The 22,197-nt window shown below is 40.4% G+C and overlaps 1 protein-coding gene across 2 annotated transcripts; it reads left to right on the top strand.

The window, feature by feature from the left end:
- The first annotated feature begins 1,732 nt into the window (after positions 1–1,732).
- RDH11 (retinol dehydrogenase 11) lies at positions 1,733–21,182 on the top strand. Of its 2 annotated transcripts, XR_002327925.2 has the most exons (8): positions 1,733–1,903; positions 5,349–5,467; positions 6,302–6,457; positions 6,995–7,099; positions 7,872–8,081; positions 8,576–8,765; positions 12,822–12,981; positions 16,434–21,182. XR_002327925.2 is itself a non-coding variant. In XM_021004725.2 (7 exons), the coding sequence occupies exons 1-7, from the start codon at positions 1,836–1,838 to the stop codon at positions 12,925–12,927; spliced, it is 954 nt and encodes a 317-aa protein (XP_020860384.1). In that variant the 5' UTR covers positions 1,733–1,835; the 3' UTR covers positions 12,928–14,779. The 2 variants fall into 2 exon arrangements, 1 of the variants encoding a protein (XP_020860384.1); XM_021004725.2 differs by lacking the exon at positions 16,434–21,182 and having other exon boundaries at positions 12,822–14,779.
- The last annotated feature ends 1,015 nt before the right edge of the window (positions 21,183–22,197 follow it).

Genomic DNA, 22,197 nt, shown 5'->3' with positions numbered 1-22,197 from the left:
ATAGTCCTAATTCTTGGCCCTTGTCTAGTTAATCGGCTCCTTGACTTTGTTAGATCCCATATTAATTCAGTTAAATTACTGTTGGTTAGAGATCCCCGTTATCAGACCCTGGCGTCTGCCTTCTTTGCACCCTACAATGATGCAGCCCCCGCCATGTCAAGGGTTTGACGTAATACACAAAAGAAGTAGGGAATGTAATGCAGAACATTATTTTGCCATTTAGGTAATAGGGCCCTTTAAGCCATGGAAGGCAAAAGTTGGTGCTTCATCTTGCCCCAGACCTCTTTCCTCCTAAATCTAAATAATAGTGAAATGTACTCTTGCATAGCTCAGCACAGCCTGTACCTCCAATGCAAATGGATAAGAAAGCTTGCAATAAAATTGCATTAGATAATTATGTTTATACCAGAGACCAGGACACCTGGTCTGGTTTGTGTGATCTCTGACCCGTAATAATGCTTGGGTGCTTGTGCCCCAATTTCTCCCTAGTCTCAGAAACACTGTCTCTAACAACCACTCCCCAGCCCAAGGACACTGTGCCTAGCAGTTATTCATGCATGGGCCTCAGCATGACCCTTATCTCTCTCCCTGGTACAGCTACACAGAGCTGGGCTGCTCAGGCCCCAGCCCTCAAATCATGTCTCTGGAAGCCTCCCAATTCCTCAGTAAGTTCCTGTGTTGTGAGAAAGCTTTCCTTTGTTGCAGAGCATTCTCCTGTCAAGACAGAGGGAGAGGCGTGTCCTTGACCAGCCCAAGAACTCTTCCTCTTGCCAGACTTCAAAGATCCATGCCCCTCCCTGTCCGGTATACTCCCTGTGCTTTCCCATCCATAGCCCCCAAAGACACCTGCATCTTTGGATTACCTCATCAGTGTTCCTCACATTTCTTTCCCATGCTGTTTTCTATATAAATCCTAGCTCGACCCCTGATGGGGGCTGCTTGATCTGGATATGCATACCCCTTGCAGCTGCGCTAATAAAGTCCACATCTTAAATCACGTCTGGGTCTCACTCACTGATTTCTCAGTACAACATTGGCGTTACACTAAACGTCTCTTGACTGAAAGACGGTTTGAGTGTGTGAATTTGTTCAGGTGACTCTGCCTTGGCATTCTCAGGGTCCCAGCACCCCAAACCTCTACCCCAACACCTCTTCAGAGGGACTTACCCAGAGGGACTTACACAGCTAGTAAAAGGTTGCATTTGAACTCGGGTCCTCCTGACTCCAGCTTGGGCGCTTTATCCACTGCACAACCTAGCTGGACCAAAGATAATAATAGCTAAATATACTGCTCACGATGTGCCAGGCACTGTACTAAGTGATTTACAATTATTATTTCATTTGATTCTCACAATAACTCTGGGGTGGGGGGAGGGAAGGTGCTATTACTATCCCCATTTTACGGATGAGGAAACTGAGGGTCATGGATGTTAAGTGATTAAGTTATATGTGATTAAAGCACAGACAAATGAAACTGATAAAACTTTTTTTTTCATAAGAAACCAGTTTGGGCAATTATACCCTAGCAGGATCAAAGAGCCAATTTACCCCTGGCTTGCCCCTCCTTCTCGTACCCAGGTAAGTAGGCGAGGACCTCTGGGATGGGATTTACTGGAAATCCTGTGGCAGTAATCTTATTGCAGGGTTCCGCTGCTTCCAGGAAGTCTAAGTTGGACTACATTGCCCAGAAGCCTTCACTTTCTTTCCCAGTTGAACCTAGTGCAATTTAAATGGGGTGTGCCCAGAGAGAGTCAGCCATAGTATCTGGAGCCAGCTACGGCCAAGGCTTCAGCAGCATCCCTGACCAGGCTCAGCCCCTGCAAATTTAGGGAAGGATGTTGGGGGTCCTGGCCTTGTTGGCTTCACTCGTCCTCCTCCTGATCTTGGCAGCACCCTATATCAGGTGAGTGACAGGGTTTCTGCTGCAATCCCTTCCCCCACCCTCCTCTCCCTCAGCCCCCCTCCTTAAGAGGTGAGGAGCCTCTCCCTGCAGAGGAAGGATGAAACTCCTGACTGGAGACCCCGAGGAGCTGAGCCTGATTGGTGTTTCCTTGTAAATGGTGGTCCTAGTCAAAGGCAAAGGAAGGCTGTGCTTGGAGGGGAGCAGAGGACAGTAGATGGGTCTAAGGAAATTCTGACCCACCGAAAGTAGCCAGAGTTCTAGGAGGTCAGGGCATCTGCTTCAGTGAGGAGGTTCAGTATGCCCTTGGAGTCAGCAGAGCCCTGCAAAGAGGTGCTTGGCTCGATCTCAGCAGTTGTGGTTTGCAAAGTCCTCGCGGGGAGAAGATGCAATGCAGAAAACAGCTCATGTTCCCCTTAGGCCTAACGTTAACATCTACCAAGTTGTTTTCTTTAGTAGGAGTAGTCTGATGAAATCACAGATCTAGACCTTCTTCCCACGCTCATCACCTAAAAAGAGAGAGAGAGAGAGAGAGAGAGAGAGAGAGAGAAACATTCTAACCGAGGGCTTCAGGTAGAGAGAGAGCACATTTTTCACCCAGACCTTAGTCCTCACCAGCTCTGATAAATTGCAAAATCACTTTGTTCTCTGTTCTTGTTACATTTCACTTGTTCTGTCTGTTGACCTTTGGTATACTTACAATCCCAAAGAGAGAGACCTAGGCTTCAAAGAGTTGTACAACATTCCATTATTCACTGGGAGTTTGAGTTAGAAAAAAAAAATACTCAGTTGCTCTCTTTGTCCTAGAGTTAAAAGAAAAAGTTCATAGATGATGTTATATTAAGAGGGACACGTGCTACTTCCATAAGGACCCAGAAACATAAATGCTCACTTTTTTGAAGGGGCTCCTTTTACTCCAAACCAAGGGCAAATTAAATCTTCCAGAAGGAGTTTTTTGGCGAGGAGGACACAGACTTCCTCTAAACAAAGAGAGCTGTGTGTCCAGGGTTTGATTGGTTCAGTCTAAATGATTAATGAAGAATAATTATGGAGCATCAAAAGATGGTGGGCAACTAATGGCATTAAGTAGCACTTGAGGTCATATTTGGTGATGCTCAACAACTTATCATATTCTCCTCCTCCTTTTCTTCTTCCTTCTCTCTCTCTCTTTTTCTCTTTCTCTCTGTGTCTCCGACTTCTTTCTGTCTGTCTCTCTTTCTCTCTCCTTGGATTCAAGAGACTTGGGTTCAGGTGTGGCCTCTGGCACATGTTTTGTGACAATGGGAAAATTCCTTAAATTCAGTGTTATAGGCAAATCTCTTATAATTCAAATTGTGGAGTTACTGATTAGCATGGTAGAGGTACTTTGATGAGACTGGTGAAATCACAGATCTAGACCAAAAGAGGGTAGATAAACACTCTTAGCTTTAGGGACTGAAACGCCAAAAGTGTTGTGAAACACCTGGAATTGAAAATTGGTGCTGACTTTAGCTGTGTGATCCTGGGTAAAGCAGCTAAACTCTCTGAGCCAGGGTTTCCATAACTGCAAAATGGGGCGTAATACTTATACTACCTCCTTCAAGGATTGGGAAGTACTTTATAAAGCTTAAAACACAATACAAATATAAAATACACACTCACTCCTAGACACTGTTTATGATTATAACAAACTCCTTGGCCTATTTAAGGAGCTGATTAAAAAAAAAAGCCACCTAACTTTGCACATTTCTTTTAAGCATGCCCAGGATGGAACAAACAGAAATGTAACCTTTCTACAGAACAAGGCTTGTGATCTCCTACTATGTGCCAAGCACTGTGTTAGGGATACAAAGACAGAATGTAATTGTTGAAACTGAAGCCTAGTGCCCTGTTGACTGAGGTTCTAACCCTGGTCCTTTTTTTTTTTATTGCAATTTTAAAATTTAAAAAAATTTTAATTTCATTTTCACATCACAGTTATTTCCCAGTATGCCTCCATAATGGATCCTCACTCATAATAAAGAAAAAGTTAAACAACTCACAAGACAACTTTCTGACATTCTATACCCAGAGTACTTCAAACTCTCCACTTAGGTGTATGTAGATTATCCTTCAGTGCCTGTTCTTTACGACCAAGATTGGTCTTTCCAAAAAACCCAAGTTTGGCTATCTTTGTTTACATTATAGTAAACCTATATTGTGTTTTACTTTCTTTACTCTGTATCAGTTCATAAACTTCTTTCCATGTTTTTTTAATTCATGTTTGTTACTTCTTTTTAAAAATATATTTTACTTATTTCAGTAAATATTTCCAAATTACATTTAAAAAATTTTTAACATTAATTTTTTTAAATTTTGGGTTCCAAATTCTCTCCCTCCTTCCCAACCCTCCCCCACCCTTTGAGAAGGCAAGCAATATATTGATTATACATGTGAAGTCATGCAAACCATATTTCCATATTAGCCATGTTGCAAAAGAAAACATACAAAAAAAAACCCCAGGAAAAAAAGTGAAAAAAGTATGCTTCAGTCTGTACTAAGTGTTCATCTGAACGTCGATAGCATCTTTCATCGTGGGTTTTTTGGAACTGTCTTGGGTCATTGTTTTGATCAGAGTAGCTAAGTCCTTCACAGTTGATTATTATGACAAGATTGCTGTGTTTATTATTACAGTGTGCTGTGATTATTATTACACTGTTGTACCATGTTCTCCTGGTTTGCACACTTCACTTTGTATCAGTTCATATAAGACTTCCCAGGTTTTTCTGAAAGCATCTTACTCATCATTTCTTATAGCACAATAACATTCCATAACGATCATACACCACAATTCCCCAACGGATGGGTACCCACTTTGTTTACATTTTTTTCTAGCCCTAGTTCTTAAGCTATAGAAGAGTTAAAGGAGTTCCCTGCCCACCCCCACAGCATTGCTACTACCACCATGCTTTGTTGGTCTGACTCTTTCTGACCCCATGGTTCATAGCGTGCTAATACTGTCCATGGAGTTTTGTGGGCAAAGATACTGGTGTGGTTTGCCATTTCCTTCTCTAATGAGTTAAGGTAAACAGAGGTTAAGTGACTTGTACAGGGTCACATAGCTGGTAAGTGTCTGAATCTGGATTTGAACTCAAATCTTCCTGACTTCAGGCCCCATGCTTTTTCCACTGAGCCATGTAGCTGCCTCTACTATCAATATGAAATAGATGCAATTCATTTAACTGGGAGCACTAAGACTGTTTGCCTCTGCATCATCCTCTCATCTTCCCCTTCACAAAAAAGTCCACCCTCAAAAAATCTTTGACAGGATAACAAAGGATGTTTATTGTCTGAGAGCCACTGCAATGGAAAAAAATCAAAGCAAATTCTAGTCTTGAGCTATAGACACTTGAGGCACAAGAAACCTAGGCTGAGATGGGAATCTCACTGGAAAAAAAAATGGATGAATTTTTTCCTTCTCCCTCTGTAGGAAAGCAGTTTCCAAAGGAATATGTACATCACCTGTGCAGCTTCCTGGAAAGGTAGCAATAGTCACTGGAGCCAACACAGGCATTGGGAAGGAGACAGCCAAAGACCTTGCTCAGAGAGGCAAGTTTATGTTCCTCCAGTCCCCTCCAGTGTCTGCCATTTCCTTTCTTGTGTTATTTGTTGTGTTCCATCTTTCCCTCCTAGTTGTAGGTGCCTATGGCTCAAAATTCAGGAGTATCCTTAGAACCTGTGTTTCAGCTATCCCATTGAGTTCTGACCCTATGCCTATTACCAAGCTTTACCCACCAGGGGTGTGCTATGAATGTTAGTCATTTACCGAGTAAAGTTCTGATAGTTTGTGCCCCAGCTACCTGCTCAGTAAAATAAAGCTAATGATTCCTCCTTGAAACATTAAAGATCAATATTAAGCATTACTTAGTTCATCCTGGTCAGTCAGGTTGGTCTGAGTTAATCGTCCTTTTCAGAATCTCTGTTGTCACACCCACTCCTACTACCCCTATTTATGCTTATTCTGGACTCTGGGCATCTCCTCCCTTTTCCCATCTGCATTGCTTACCTTAGATTTATTCAGTTACTATTTTGTCTTCCTCTGTTGCCCCTACTCCCAATGCAGTGGGGCTCCCATACCTGGTGGGGATTGAACTGAGTGGGACGTCTCCCCCTCCCCCAGACAGGATGACTTACCTTTTCCCCTCTTGGCTTCCCCCATATTCTGGACTTCAGCCTATGACTCCCTTCTCCCCACGATGAAGGATTAGGGATAGGGGCTGTATATATAGTATATAGGGCCTATGAGATGATGCCACTCCCAATTATGTAAGAACCTCCTCTAAGCCCATCATAGGCATCCCCACCAGATTTGTTTTTAAAATCAAATTAAAATTGTACGGTGCTGTACACAAAAATGGAACTTGTTTATATCTTTACTCTTAGGAGCTCGAGTTTATATTGCCTGTAGGGATTTGCAAAAGGGAGAGTTGGCCGCCAGTGAGATCCGGGCTAAGACAGGGAACCAGCAGGTCCTGGTGCGGAAGCTGGACCTGTCTGACACCAAATCAATCCGAGCCTTTGCTGAGGCCTTCCTGGCAGGTGAGAGTCAAACTGGGCAATTAGGAGGTCAAGGTTGAAGAGGGGTGAGAATAGCACACTTGCTGTGTGGCTCATATCAGTTCTACCCCGGGTTGTCCTCAAAAAAGTATGCATTGAAGAAATAGTGGGCTGGAGGAATAATTCAAATTGGGCTCTAATCTTGAATTACCAGTAGGAGTTCAAGTCTTTTCTCTCCCCTGGAAGCCTTTCTCACTGGGATGACTTCTGATTCTTCTCTTAAGGGCCTGAAGATCACCTGCATCTGTCACCTGCCTGCTTCATGCAAATCTATCATCCTTTGTAGCATATGGAATTAACACAAAGTCTGACATCCAGTAGGATACAGGATTGATTATTGATTAATTAATTGATTAATTGAATTAATTAATTTGATTGAATTAATTTGATTCTTGAGTCTCTTTTTTTCCATGCCTAAGTATATACAGGTAGGCCGGGCAGGTATCTAGGCCATGGGTAGCCTTGGCCAGCAGCTGCTAAACTCCTTAAAGTCTGCCTCTCCTTCCCTGTGCTTTGCAGAGGAAAAACAGCTTCACATCTTGATCAATAACGCGGGGGTGATGATGTGCCCCTACTCTAAGACAGCTGATGGATTTGAGATGCACATGGGCGTCAATCACTTGGGTAAGGATCCCGATATCACTAGAAAGCAGAAGATCTTATCAAGTCCCTCATTCTTACAGTTCTCTGACTTACGTTCAGCTTTTCTTAGAATCTTCACAGCGGCCACATTGCTTTGACACCTAGCACTGCTTCAGCAGTGATCCCTATCACCAGGTCCATGTCGGAAAACCCATGCTTTAAACCTGTTGTAGCAGAAATCCATTGCCTCAGGCTGCTTCTGCTCTCTGGCATCTGATTTCTGAGGCCACCTCATCAAAGTCATACACACAAAAAAGATTTGATCCCCTGTTTGTTCAAAGGACTTGAGTCTAGTATTCTACCTGGGCCATTGTATTCATTCCCTCTCTTCAAGCCCAGAAGCTTCTAAAGTCACGTCAGCTACTCCACATCTATCTTTGGGTATAGTCCTAATTTTCTTTAAAAAGACACCATGGCACAATGGAAACCATGTTATACTTGGATTTAAAAGATTTAGGTTAAAATTCTGTCTCTGACCCACCTTACTACTTGGGAAACATCAGGCGAGTCAGAAACTTAGTCCCCTTATGTACTGTAATGAGAATAATACCTTTAAATAGCAGTCTTCCAGAGTTCTTGGTGAGGCTCAGATGAGACAATGTATGTAAAGCACTTTGTAAACCTTAGAATGCTATGTAAATAAATGCTAGTGATGAGATTAAATTAAGACTTTGGCCTGAGCTTCCCATTTTCTATAACTGGTCCCCTGCTATTATTGCCTCTGAATTTTCTCCTCTTCTGCTTCCCTTCCCAGGTCATTTTCTTCTGACCCACCTGTTGCTGGAGAGGCTGAAGGAATCAGCCCCATCAAGGGTAGTGAATGTGTCTTCCTTGGCATTCCACTTGGGCAGGATCCATTTTTACAACCTACATGGCGAGAAGTACTATAACCGGGGCCTTGCCTACTGCCACAGCAAGCTGGCCAATGTGCTTTTTACCCAGGAGTTAGCTCGGAGATTAAAAGGTAGGCCTGCAGAAGAATGGGAGTGGCGGGGGAGGGGGGAGGAGGGGAACAGAAGGTAGACAACAGCCATTGTCTTTCCTCTCTCTTCACCTAGGCAGAATCTCTCTTTCCAAAATGTACAGGATAAAGAATACTACAATTTGAGTCTGGCCTACTGCTTCCTTAAGCATCTCTCATTCAGTGGCCAGTTGGAAAATAGATAGGGACCCACAACCTGAAATAGTTGGGGACTTGATCTTCATTTATCAAGCTTGGAATCTCACCATTTCTAAGTAAAGTAAAGCAGCTGGCTTCCAGGCTTGTTCTGTGTAAAGAGGAGCCCTGCTGATGGCTCTCAGGAGCCTGACGTGTGCTCTAGTCTTCCGAGATGGTGCTGGCAATAATCCAATGATAGGGAGCCTTCATGCTGAGAGTTCTGCTTTCTCTGCCCTTATTGAGATTTTGAGTGCTTGTATATATATGGCTTCCCATAACTCCTGGCCTTCTAATTCTAGGTACTGGGGTTACTACATATTCTGTACACCCCGGAACCGTCAACTCTGAATTGTGTCGGCATTCAACTTTCATGAAACTGATGTGGAAGCTCTTCGCCGCCTTCATTAAGACACCTCAGGAGGGAGCTCAGACCAGCCTGTACTGTGCCTTGACTGAGGGCCTTGAGCCTCTGAGTGGGAAACTTTTCAGGTATAATTCTGTTTATAGAGGTCCAATTTTTTCCCCCAAAGGATGTCACTTGTATGACAACACATCCAGAGTTTTAACACGATGATGGAAATATAAATTATTGAATGATTTTATAAATGTTATTGATACTTTTTTTGCATATTGATAGAGCTGGGCAGTCCCTGAATGGTTTGTCCATCATACTTCTTATACCAAGTCATATTTGAACTATTAGTGGCTTGGGTCTTCTGCATCTTAATTTTGATGCAGAAGAAAATGCACTGGACTAAAGAGACCTGAATTCTAGTCCCTGCTAAGGTACTGCCTTGTGGATATCATCACCCTCGTTGTTCAGTCATTCAGTGGTGTCCTACTCCTTTGTGACCCATGGACCATAGCACACCAATACTGTCCATGAGGTGTTCGTGGCAAAGACTGGAGTGGTTACCATTTCCTTGTCATGCATTCAGAGGTTAAAGTGACTTGCCCAGGGACATACAACTAGGAAGTGTCCGAGGCTGGATTTGAAACTCAGGTCTTCCTGACTCCAGGCCCCGAGCTCTATCCACTGAGCCACAGCTGCCTCTGTCATCACTCTTATGCCACAGTGCAGATCCCACTGGAGATGTAGACGTGAACAAGGACTTTATCAGCAGCTAGCTGCCGCCTTAGATATCCCTGCCCAAAGTACTTTGCATCTTGGGCAAATCACTTGACTTTTGTAGGCCTCATTAACCTCTTCATCTCTGAGGGCATTGGACTAGATCGGCAATTCTCAAACTTTTTGGTTCCAGGACCCCTCTGTGCTCTTAAAAATTACTGAGGACCTCAAAGGGATTCTGATTGTGCGGATTATAGCTGTTGATGTTTTTGTTCTTGTTGAGTCATTTCAGTTGCATCTAACTCTTTGTGACCCTATTTGGCATTGTTTTGGCAAAGATACTGGAGCGGTTTACCATTTCCTTCTCCAGCTCATTTTATAGATGAGGAAACTGAGGCAAACAGGGTGAAGTAACTTGCCCAGGGTCATACTGCTAGTAAGTTTCTGAGGCCAGATTTGAACTGAGGAGGATGAGTCTTCCTGACTTCAGGCCCAGCACACTCTCCACGGCACCACCTGGATGCCCACTACTGAAATTAAATTAAATTAAAATGAAACCGTATTTGAAATTAAAATGGACACATTTTTAAAATATTTATTCATTCTTTTAAAATAATAATAAATACATTACATATTAGTATAAATAGAATTTTTATGAAAAATATTTTCTAAAACAAAAAAGTGAGAATGACATGGTTTTACATATATACGTGTGTGTGTGTGTGTGTGTGTAGTTGTTGCAAATCTCTAATGTCTGGCTAATTATTAGAAGTCAGTTGGATTCTCATATCTGCTTCTGCATTCAATCTGTTGTTTTGGTTGAAGAAAATTCAGCTTCATACAGATAGGGAGCTGGAAAAGGGAGGAATATTTTAACAGCCAAAAAACATATTAGTATTGGGAAAAAAAAGAAACTGGCAAGCCTTTCTGGATAAAGAAACCAACCTTTAATAAGGGAAACAAAGGTGGTGGTCTACAGTCCACCCAGTATGGTCTGAGACCATGAGTTACAAAATTCATAGTTATTTATAGTTCTCTTGATCCATACGTGGCTCCATCTTGTCCTGTACAACTGTCCTTTACAAGATCGCAGGGCTTTATGATGTAAGGGTTTTCAGTAAGCCCTGATGTCCTAATAAGCCAGAGGGCTTTGTTATTTTAATATAAAGATTTTTATAATGATTATGTAGTCATACTCCTAGAGATAACTAACATAGGCACTCACACTCCTACGGCCAACCAACCCAGGCACACCTGCATTCATATAAAACAGGAATATCTGAGTTAGTTAACCCTAGGAATGTACAGAAGTTTTCACTCGAGACTCTACTCTTACTATAAATCACACAGTTACTTCTTATACTAAAATGATTGTAGCTGATAGATGATCAGCAAAGAATTGCAAAGCAAAGCACTCAAGGCATTGATTACTGATTTTTCCTGTTACAGTATTATTATAAAAACAGACAACTCTTTATTCTCATTGCCTTAGGAGCAAAGCCTTCTTGGAATCAAGACAAAGATGGTCTTTGGAGAGGGATCCCTTTCCAATTGGATAGACTTTCATTTTAGTCTGATTTTGTTGGTCAAACGGCAGTAAATAAATTCGACAAGCATTTATCAAGTACCTATAGCATGCTGTGTTAGGCACAAGGATATACTCTAAATGCTTACATAAATAAAACAGAAAAAGAGGAGATTAATGAATTGGGCATACAACTAATAAAACTAGAAAAAGAACAAATTAAAAATCCTCAACTAAACACCAAATTAGAAATATTGAAAACCAAAGGAAAAATTAAGAAAATTGAAATTAAGAAAACTATTGAACTAATAAATAAAACTAAGAGCTGGTTTTATGAAAAAACCAATAAAATAGATAAGCCTTTGGTTAATTTAATTAAAAAAAGAAAGAAGAAAACCAAATTACTAGTATCAAGAATGAAAAGGGGTAAGCTACCACCAAGGAAGAGGAAATTAAAACAATAATTAGAAATCATTTTGCCCAACTATATGCCAACAAATTTGACAATCTTAGTGAAATGGATACATATTTACAAAAATATAAATTGCCCAGATTAACCAAAGAAGAAGTAAAATACTTAAATAACCCCATCTCAGAAAAAGAAATTGAACAAGCCATTGAACTCCCTAGGAAAAAATCTCCAGGGCCAGATGGATTTACGTGCGAATTCTATCAAACATTTAAAGAACAATTAATTCCAATACTATATAGGCACAAGGATATATAATGAAGATAAATAAGACAATCCTTGCCCTTATGGAGTTTATAGTCTAGATACATCCAATTATTGCCAAGTCTTGTCAATTCTACCTCCAGTGTTTTTCGCATTCATCTCCTTTTCTCCATAACAATATCACCACTATTGTAATGAAGACCCTCATTATTTCTCTCAAGGAGCTACTGCGACAGACTCTTAATTAGCCTCCTTACCTTCAGTCTCTTCTCTGCCCCCCACCCCCACCCCCGAATCCATCTTCCACACAGGTCTAACCTTTTCCCTTCCTTGTTGAGTAAGTTCCCTTGCCTTTAAGATGAAACTCCTTTGTTTGGCATTTCAAGGTAGGTTCCAATATACCTTTCCAGGATTATCAGGAAGCAAGCAACAAAGCATTTATTAAGTACCCTCTATGTGCCAGGTATTGTGCTAAGTGTTTACCACGAGCAGGATGTGTCTGTCTACCTTTCCAACTACCATCCACCCATCAAGAAATGTTAGACCTGGAAAGGACCTTAAATCATCTTGTCCAGTCCCCTAATTTTACAGATGAGAAAACTGAGGGCTACAGAGGTAACATGACATATGTGAAAGAAACAAAATTTTTTATTATCTCTCCCTCCCATTCTTCTCTTCCCCCACCAATTGGGACAATTTTTCTGAAAAAAAGAAAAGTTCCTCATAATGAATATAAATAGTCTAGCAAAACAAATTCATACATTGGCCATGTCCAAAAATTTATGTCTCATCCTGTATTTTAAGCTTATCACCTCTCTGGCAGGAGGTGGGTGGTGTGTCATCTTCAATCCTCAGAACTTGTTTCAGGACTCAAATTAGGATTTGAACTCAAGTCCTGTGAAACCAAGTACAGTGCTCTTTCTACTATATTAGGTAGCTAGGTGGTGCCGTGGATAGATCACTGGGCATGGAGTCAGGAAGACCTGAGTTCAAATCTGGCCTCAGACACTTATTAGCTATACGACCCTGGTCAAGTCACTTAATCTCTTTGCCTCAGTTTCCTCATCTGTAAAGTGAGGGGGATAATAACAGCATCTACCTACTTCCCAGGGTTGTTGTAAGGATTAAATGAAACAGTAATTATACAGCACCTGACACGTAGTAAGCGCTATATAAAGGTTAGCTATTTATTATTAGTATGCCTTGTCCAGAGTATAGGCCAAACAGCTCTGCTTCATGGGCACTGTCAGTAACACCAGCCTCTCTTTTCTCCTCTAGCGAATGCAGTCCTGCATGGATTTCTTCCCGGGGACGCAATGTGACAACGGCGAGGCGGTTATGGGATGTCAGCTGTGATCTGCTGGGAATCCAGCAGGACGGATAGATGGGAGTAGCCCATTGCTACTCAGTTTTAACGTGCCAAAAGCATTTCTACAAGGTTGGTTGAAAGCGAGCACAATTCCTTCCATTGATGATACATTTGCCTACCTGACTTTAGGGTAATAACCCAATGCACTGCCAGATCTTTCTAAGTTATCTTTTACTTGTAGTCTCTGCCTTGTCTCTGTCACTTCCAGGACCATCAGTAATATTACTGACAGTGAGACCCCAATATTACATGTGCTGATAAGTCTTTCCTTCTGTTCACCTGTAGGTGAATGGGACCAAACTATGGAGACGGAAGGATTATAGGGAAAGGTAGCCCTCTCTGACCTTTATTAGATAGTATCTAGTTCCTACTGAGCTGATCTTCTTCAAGAGAATAGCTCTGTAAACTTAGTCTGGAGATCCTTCATCAAGACCATAACCAGATTCCCCCTTTGGTAAAACCAATCTGAGACTGATGTCTAGACTCACTCAGGAAAATCTTTATTAAATCTAGACTTCACTTTGGCTCTTTCCTTTGCAAAGCCTGGAGCCATTTTTTGGGGGGGTAATTTTTTTTATTAAAATTTTTTTTTTCTGGAGCCATCATTAGATGGCTAGATTAATTTTAGATCAATAGATAATATGAATGAGAGAAGGAACAAATGTCATTTGGTCTTTTTTTTGTTTGTTTTTTGGTGAGGCAATTGGGGTTAAGTGATTTGCCCACAGTCACACAGCTAGGAAATATTATGTGTCTGAGGCCACATTTGAACTCAGGTCCTCCTGACTTCAGGGCCGGTGCTCTACCCACTGCGCCACTTAGCTGCCCCTGTCATTTGGTCTTCATACATACAACAGAATCTGTTTTTCTTTGTAGTTTTGCCCTTCTGTGTCGCTGATGATTACAAACCAGTTAAATGACTGGGCCTTCTTTCAGCTGTGTCTTTGTGCAGATGGTGGGGAAGTTATGTGGAGAAACTGGGCAGATTAGAAAGGGATGGGGAGGGGAATTATTGGAAGTTTAATGGATGGTAGGAGATACAGCAGAATGTGAGGTCAAAGTGAAGAGCTGTAAGGAATGGAAGAGGCCTATCTGTAAGACTGTGGATAAACTAAAATGGTAGTCCCAACCAGCACTAATATAGCTGGGGAAAGCACCTTCATACTGCAAGAAGTCATTTCCTATGACCCATATTAAATTATACTGAGATTATGCATAATTTTATTCCATTTCCAGGCAGCTAGGTGTCGGGTCTGGAGTCAGGAAGAGTTCAAATCCAGCCTCAGACACTTATTAGCTGTGTGACCTTGGGCGAGTCATTTAAACTTAGTTTCTTCATCTGTAAAGTGGGGCTAATCATAGCACCTACCTCCTAGGTAGATCAAATGAAATCATCATTGGAAGGTGCTTGGCATAGAGTGAGCGCTATGTAAACATTAGGTAGTATAATAAATTACTATGATTTCAGAGCATTTGTTTACCATAGGGATTATGTAGATGCCAGTAGAACTACGACTTAGGAATTTAACTTTTCACAACAATGCTTGCATTAGAAAATGTTTGCCTCAGCTGTTCAGAGTATTAGGCCTTGCTGGAATTTGGGTGTTATTTTTCCTGTACTGATACCTCAGATGTTTAACTCTGCAGAGGAGCAATTATGGGCCTGCTCATGCTTCTTCAGATTTAAACATTTCTCATCTCTCTTCCTTATTGTCATCATTACGGCCTAGAAAATGGATCTGTTGTTGCTGCAGAGGGGATTTTTCTGTTTTATAAGACACGAGGGTACAACAACTGAATTAACACTGGTTTTTAACTTACATAGAACTGCTCATGACAAATAAAAATAAATGCTATTTATTCCGTATTATTATTGCTTTTTGACTGGACTTGTGCTTTGATTGAAGTAGGAAGTCCTAGTGAGGAAACTCCCTCCACCGATGCAGTTCAGTAACTGTGGTGCTAGGTGGAGTCCTTGCTTTTGTCACTGCCTGTGGGACTGGGGTGATTTTCCCATAGTGACAAAGGCAGAGAGTTTCTAGGCAGCCTGCCTGACCTTGAGGGTACTACATCAGCAGTTCTCCAAGTTTTTGGTCTCATGACCCCTCTATATTCTTAAAAATTATTGAGGACCCTTTATACTCTTAAAAAGTAAGGAAGAACTCAAAGAGCTTTTGTTTATGTGTGTTATATCTATCAGTATTTAATGTATTAGGAATTAAGACAGGCACATTTTAAAGTATCTATTATTTTAAATGATAATAAATCCATTATATGTTGAAACAAATGACATTTTTAATGAAAAATAACTACGTTTTCCAAAACAAAACCAAAAAAATAAAATTGTGGTTTTGTTTTACATTTTTTTTTGCAAATCTCTTTAATGTCTGGCTTAATAGAAGACAGCTGGATTCTTGTATCTGCTTCTACACTCAGTCTGTTGTGATGTTGTTTTGGTTGAAATACCTGAAGAAAATCTGGCCTCACATAGATAGATAGTTGGAAAAGGGAGTCTTTAAGTATGCAAATAACATCTTAGTATCATTATGAAAATAGTTTTGACCTTCAGTACCCCCAGAAAGGATCTTGGAGACTTCCAGGGGTCTGTGGGCCACACTTTGAGAATTGCTATACTAAACCATGCTTTCTGTTTCCAAAGATTATTATCTATCCAATGAGAAAGGCAGGGTAAGACTTCTGCTCAAGGAAAGGCCTTAGTTCACCATGAACTTGAACAACAATATAAATTTAGGTCTATAGATAATGGTGATTATGTTGAAGGCTGAGCATTATCATTATGCTAAATCTTCTCATCCCAGTGACAAAGTTCTCTTCTTTCCTTGTTTTCTAATTTCTCCCTTGATCCATATATTGCAGAGATCCACATATTGTACCTTCTTTCTGAAAAAAGATTCTAACAGGGACAGAAGCAGTTCTTTAGCAAGAAGGATATAATTTCCTGTATAGAGAAATTTATAAGGAAAAAACAGGGAGGAAAAACTTGCTGGTACCTGTGTCCAAAGAGGATGACACAGCCAGTTCCCTGAAAGATGTACTTTTATTCCTGTGCTTCTCAATCAAGTAATCAATCAACCTTTATTAAGGGCCCACTAAGGGCCAGGCACTGTGTTAAGTGCTGAAGAAACAAACAAACAAAAAAAAAGCAAAAGACTGTCCCTGCCTTCAAGGAGCCAGTCAGGATGCCAGCCTGAACTTAGCCCCATTATCTTGGCCACTAATGGGGTCACTCCTCTATTGAGAATTAGTGGAAGCTATATCACTTTCTACTCTCTCCCATCCTATCCCAGCTTCTACAGGTAGAGATGAGGGAAAGGGAAAAAGCATTATGTGCCAGATATTGTGTTGGGTGCTTTATAAAATATTATCTCATTTGACAACCCCTCACCCCAACCCCAAAGCAGGGGATGTGGTTGTGGTGAGGACTGGGTCCGTGGCTATTTTTCCCAGAGAAAGTAGATAACCTCATGCCATGTCCTTCCTTCTCCCTCTTTTACCCCAAGGCTAGAACGAAGACTGTTGGGAGCTGCAGCACCACCTAACCCCTGATTTGACTATAACGTTTTGAAGTGTGTTTTGCTAGTGAAAACATGTGCTACGTGTACATTATGATGCCTCATCACAGCATGGAGGGGACCTTGGATTCTGGAAGGCTTTGCCACTGGAGTATAAGCTCAGGAAGCTCCTACCCAATTGGAAAGGTTCTAAGAATGGGCCTGATGATGAACAGTCTGAGGCCTAATAAACAGCCCAGCTAAGTTCGTAGAGGTTCATCACCAGAGTGGGATGAACAGGTCATTCCCATTTATTTTTTTTTTTTAACAAGAAGTGTTTTTGGACATAGTCATTATGTGACTTTGTTTTGCTTCCCTATGCTTGTTAGTTATGAGGGTCTGAGTTTTCTTTTTATTTCCAGTGAGCTAGGCGAGGTAAGAGAAAAAAAAAATACATGTCAACAGTTGCAAAAAAAATAATTAAGAAAGTCATGTAAGATTAACTTTTTTTTTAAGGTTGCTAAACTGGCTATAAATAAGTTTAGCAAAGCATCTGATAAAATTTCTCATTATTGCTATGGAAAAAAATGGAGAGACGTGGACTAGATTTGGTGGCTTTAAAAATGGTTGAACGGTCAGTCCCTAAGACTAGTTGTAGATGATTAGATGTCATTGTGGAAGGAATCAGCCAGTGCCAGAGTGGCTCGGGAATCTGTGCTTGGTCCCATGTGGTTTAACTTGGATAAAGGCAAAGACAGTATACCTATGCGATTCACAGATGACAAAAACATCAGACAAACAGTGAACGCCACTGGGTAAAGGACAGGATTCAGAAAAATCGTGTCAGGCTAAAATGCTGGATCAAAGTTAAGAAGATGAGATTTAACATGAATGGAGAGATGTATGACTAGGAAACATACTGGGATAGTCAGGGAGTGAGAATGAGGTTTCACCAGTAGATCAACATTACGTTCTACTGGTCTGGATCCATGCAATGTCAAGAGATCTAGAGGCACCCCCCCCCCCACCCAGCATGCCAGATGACATGCAGGATTTATGGGAACACATGGACAAGAGATGCATAAAATGAAAAGCCACCGATGACATGATCTGTACTGGTATCCAAGAAAATATATTACCAATATCAATGAAAAAAATCTAAAACTTTTTAATGAAAAATTGAAAAAAAATCCAAAATCTGTATTTTTAGGCTTGTCTTTCCCAAACAATTGTATTTCTCATTTATCTATATCTAAGCCATCTCTAGCTTGAAGAGAGATGTTCAGACTGGCATTGTCTCCATGTCCTCCAGCATGACTCTGCCCCAAAATTTCAGTTAACATTTATAGATAAGAATCTTGAATTAAATACCTGGTTCAGCCTGGGTCAACATTCCTATACTGAATAATTTAGTCACTATCTCATTCCTTTTAGACCACTCCCCTTTCTTGGCCCTTTTGTTCTGACTTTCCAAGTCAAACCTTTGTTCATTCTTTTCTAGATTCTAGAGAGGGTTTTAGAGGGGGGAAAATTATTTCTTAATATTTCTAGAGAAACTAAAAAGTAGGTTTTTAATTTGCTTCCAGTTCAAGGGCACTTCCCTTATTTTAGAAAATGACCTAGAGATGCCAAACATTAGGACCAGGCTGAAACAATCCTGATTGTGGGCCAGAACCAGATTAAAAAGTAATTGGGAAATATTTAACAAAATAAAAATACAATAGAACATAGAACATAGATAATGTTATGTGGTTTTTAAAGACAGGGATCCTCACATAAGGTTTAGTGGTTGTGGCCTCTTTTCTCTTGGAGTCTGACACCATTAACCTAGAACACTGAGAGGATTTGTCCAGTATGATCCCAGGCAGGACTTAAATCCAGGACTTACTGGCTTGGAGGCTGGCTTTCTATCCACCATGCCACATTGTCTTTTTAGACTTATGTCAGGTAAAATTTCCTAATGATCAAAGCATGCTAAAGCGGAATGTGATGTCTCAGAAAGTACTGGAGGTCTTTAAGACTGGATGACCACTGATTCTTGGTTGACTTGGTTGATATGTAGGTTAGACTCTGATTTTCCTTCCAACTCTCAAGTTCTATGATTCTTATGTTCCCTTATGATAAACTGATCCAAGTCAACAAACATTTATAAAGTACCTAGCACTGCCAGGTCCTGTGTTAAGCACTGGGGAATACACAGGACAACAAAACACAATCCCTGCTCTCAAAGAGCTCACAGTCTAATGGAGGACTTTAAGCTGAGACTTGAGAAGCCAAAGAGAAAAAATTCCAAGCATGGGGAACAGTTATGGAAAATGCCCGGAGTTAGGAGATAAAGTATCTTGTGCAAAAAACTGTAAGGAGGCCAGTGTCACTGGACTACAGGAAACATGGAAGGGAAAGTAAGGTATAAGAAGACTAGAAGGGCAGGAAGAAGCCAGATTATAAGGGGCTTCAAAAGCTTGGGACCGGGAGGATGGTGGTGCCCTTGACAGTAGAAAGGAAGTTAGGAAGAGAGGAGGTTTTAGAGGAAAAGATAAATTCAGATTTGGACATGTTGAAATATCTATGAGACATCTAGTTGGAGATGTCTAATAGGCAGTTGGAAATGCATGACTGGAGATCAGGAGAGAGATCAGGGTTAAACAAATACTTATTAGAATCAATTACATAAGATGATAATTGAATCCATGGGAGCTGATGAGACAGAGTGAAATACTTTTTTTTAAAGTTTAAAAAATTTTTTAAGCTTTAAAAAAAATTAAATCTTTGTTAACATTTTATTTTTCCCTAATTACATGTAAAAACAATTTTAAACTTTTTTTTAAAATCCTGAGTTCCAAATTCTCTCCTTCTCTCTCCCCTCATTGAGAAGGCAAGCAATTTGATATAGCAGTTTGATGTTATACAAAACATAGCTCCATATCAGTCATGTTGTAAAAGAAAACACAGAACACCCCCCAAAAAAACCCCACCAACAACAAGAAAAACAGAAAAGAATGCTTTGATCTGTATTCAGACTCCATCAGTTCTTTTTCTGAAGAGGGATAGCATTTTTCATCACAAGTCCTTCAGAATTGTCTTGGATCATTATATTGTTGAGAATTAGCCAAGTCCTTCATAGCTGATCATCATACAATATTGCTATTATCGTGTACAATGTTCTTCTGGTTCTGCTCATGTCACTCTGCATCAGTTCACACAGGTCTTTCCAAGTTTTTTGAGAGCATCCTGCTCATTGTTCTTATAGCACAATAGTATTCCATCACAATCGTATACCACAACTTGGTCAGCTATTCTCCAATTGATGGGCATCACCTCAATTTCTAATTCTTTGCCACCAGGAAAAAGAGCACATATAAAAAGAATACATATAAATACTTTTCTTTTTGTTTTTTATCTCTTCGAGATATACCCAGTAGTGGTATTGCTGGGTTAAAGAGTATGCACGGTTTTATAGCCCTTTGGGCATAGTTCTAAATAGCTCCCCAGAATGCCTGAGTCAGTCCACAACTCCACCAACAGTGTATTAGTGTCTCAATTTTCCCACATCCCCTCCAACGTTTGTTATTTTCCTTTTCTGTCACATTGGCTAATCTGATAGGTGTGAGGTGGTACCTCAGAGTTGTTCTAATTTGCATTCCTCTAATCAATAGTGATTTAGAGCATTTTTTCATCTCACTATAGATAGCTTTGATTACTTTATCTGAAAACTGCCTGTTCATGGTCTTTAACCATTTTATCAGCTGGGGAACAGCTCTTATTTTTATAAATTTGAGAAAGGAGGCCTTTATCAGAGAAACTTGCTGTAAATTTTTTTTCACAATTATGATGACTAACTATATTTCCCTCCATCCTATTTCCCCCTGGTTATCCTTATCTTACTCTCTCTCTCCTTTCACCCTGTCCATCTTCAAAAGTGCTTTGCCCTTGATTACCGCCTCCTCCAATTTACTCTGCCTTCTATCAGCACCCCTCCACTTTTCTCTCATCCTCTTCCTCTTCTACTTTCCTATAGGGTAAGAGATTTCTATATCTAAGTTGAGTGTGTATGTTAACCAGTGAAACCATACAGAAGAGAAGAGAGTCCAGGATACAGCCTTGGGGAACGTTCCATCCAACATTATGGACAAACCTGTATGAATATAGCTATTCCAATAGCTATTCCAATAGCAGTGACATAAACAAAAATTCCAAGTCCCTCTGCAAAGCTTTTAAAACCATCCTCCTTTTTTCCTTTTGTCAAATTGCAATATAAATATTTTAATAAAAAATTATTTCCTAATAGTTCTGAGATTGTTTGGACAGTATTGATACCTATGGACTTGTGCTTAAAAGGTCTCTTGGAGACTTTCAAATACACTATATGACTAAAAGATTGGCTACCTGGGTTGACATCCAAAAGCAAATTATGACTGACCATATGAAACCTGTCAATCCTGACGGCTAAAATACCAATGTGAATTTAGAGGAATGACAACTTTATCATACAAATCAGTTTAAAATTAAGCTTAATTTATTATATGCTAAGTCTGATGATGGAGTTCTGCTTGCTAAAGAAAGATTTTCCGAGGGTTTTTAAGCCCGCAATAAAGTTTTTTTGTCGACCAGATTTCAGTTAACTCAATACTTTCTAGTTCAACTAAGCAAGCATTCAAAGTAATGCAAATTATTATTTTTTTTGTATATCTGAAACATTAAATTCACTTTTCCTCTAAGTCATACGTGGGAAATGGCCTGCTTTAAAAAATATATACATACATACATATATATACATACACACGCACAGGTTTTATCTGCACTGATGTTAGAATTTAAAGGAAAACAAATCTTATTAACATATTTTTTTCATTGAATAAAAAGATGAAAAATATATATTGTCCAGATTATAATAGGCAGTTGGATGGCCAGTTCATGGAGTTAATATAGCAGTACATATGTTTGGGAGAGGTACTGTAGCTAGACCATGAGATGGGATGAGATCTGAGTAGGAAGAAAGAAGACTGGATTCCATTCAGGAAGTTGCAGTGCTTTTAAGGATCCCAAATTGCTTCCTGGCACACGACCTGTCTTTTATATTCTTTTTCAGGTATGGAATAGGTAGTTTTATTCCCAGGCAGGGAGGGTATTTTAAAGTCACTAAGCAGGCTTTGGCCCATTTTCTTCGGGTCAGGTCTGCTGCATTGCTTCTCAGGGTTCCTATGGCATAGTCTCTCCCCACGAGTGGAGGAGCCAACAAATGAAGCCAAATGAGCGAACAAGGCAAGAAGAGGCACGAGATTCATCTTTTCAGCACGTGTTCTCAGCAATGCTTTATGACTGTAAATCTTGGAATACCTAGCAATCAAAGTTGTGGATGACACAAAGGATTCAAGCAGGCTCTAGTATCTTTCCAATGATGACATATATTCAAGAAATGATATAAGGGACATAACTGTAAAAAAGCCAGTGTCTGATGGGACAAGGAAATGGGCTGATCCTGGGGGAAGAGAGTGGGATAACAGATAGATCGCCAGAGGGTATTGTGAAAAAGACCTAGAAGAAAACCTCCAGAAAGTTTGTTGGACCTTTTATGCAAGATCAATTGAAGAATATGGAAAAGAAAAACAGAGGATGAAAAGGCATGGATGAGTTCCACTCTGTACTGGAGAGGGGAAGAGTGCCTGCCTACCTTGAGTGGGTGCATTACAGATCCCTTGAAGGATACATTAAGTATTACCACATGGCTAAGAATTGGAAATCAAAGGGATGCCTATCCATCGGGGAATGGTTA

Source organism: Phascolarctos cinereus, unplaced genomic scaffold (genome assembly GCF_003287225.1).
Source record: "Phascolarctos cinereus isolate Bilbo 61053 unplaced genomic scaffold, phaCin_HiC Scaffold_3;HRSCAF=262, whole genome shotgun sequence".
Classification (NCBI taxonomy): Eukaryota; Metazoa; Chordata; class Mammalia; order Diprotodontia; family Phascolarctidae; genus Phascolarctos; species Phascolarctos cinereus.
This window is presented reverse-complemented; position numbering and strand designations above follow the sequence as displayed.

Bases quoted from the DNA above. Each gene is read 5' to 3' on its own strand.
- RDH11 (XM_021004725.2), top strand. From the start codon at position 1,836: ATGTTGGGGGTCCTGGCCTTGTTGGCTTCACTCGTCCTCCTCCTGATC. The intron at 1,904-5,348 runs GTGAGTGACAGG...CTCCCTCTGTAG, and splicing joins TTGGCAGCACCCTATATCAG to GAAAGCAGTTTCCAAAGGAA. The intron at 7,100-7,871 runs GTAAGGATCCCG...TTCCCTTCCCAG, and splicing joins CATGGGCGTCAATCACTTGG to GTCATTTTCTTCTGACCCAC.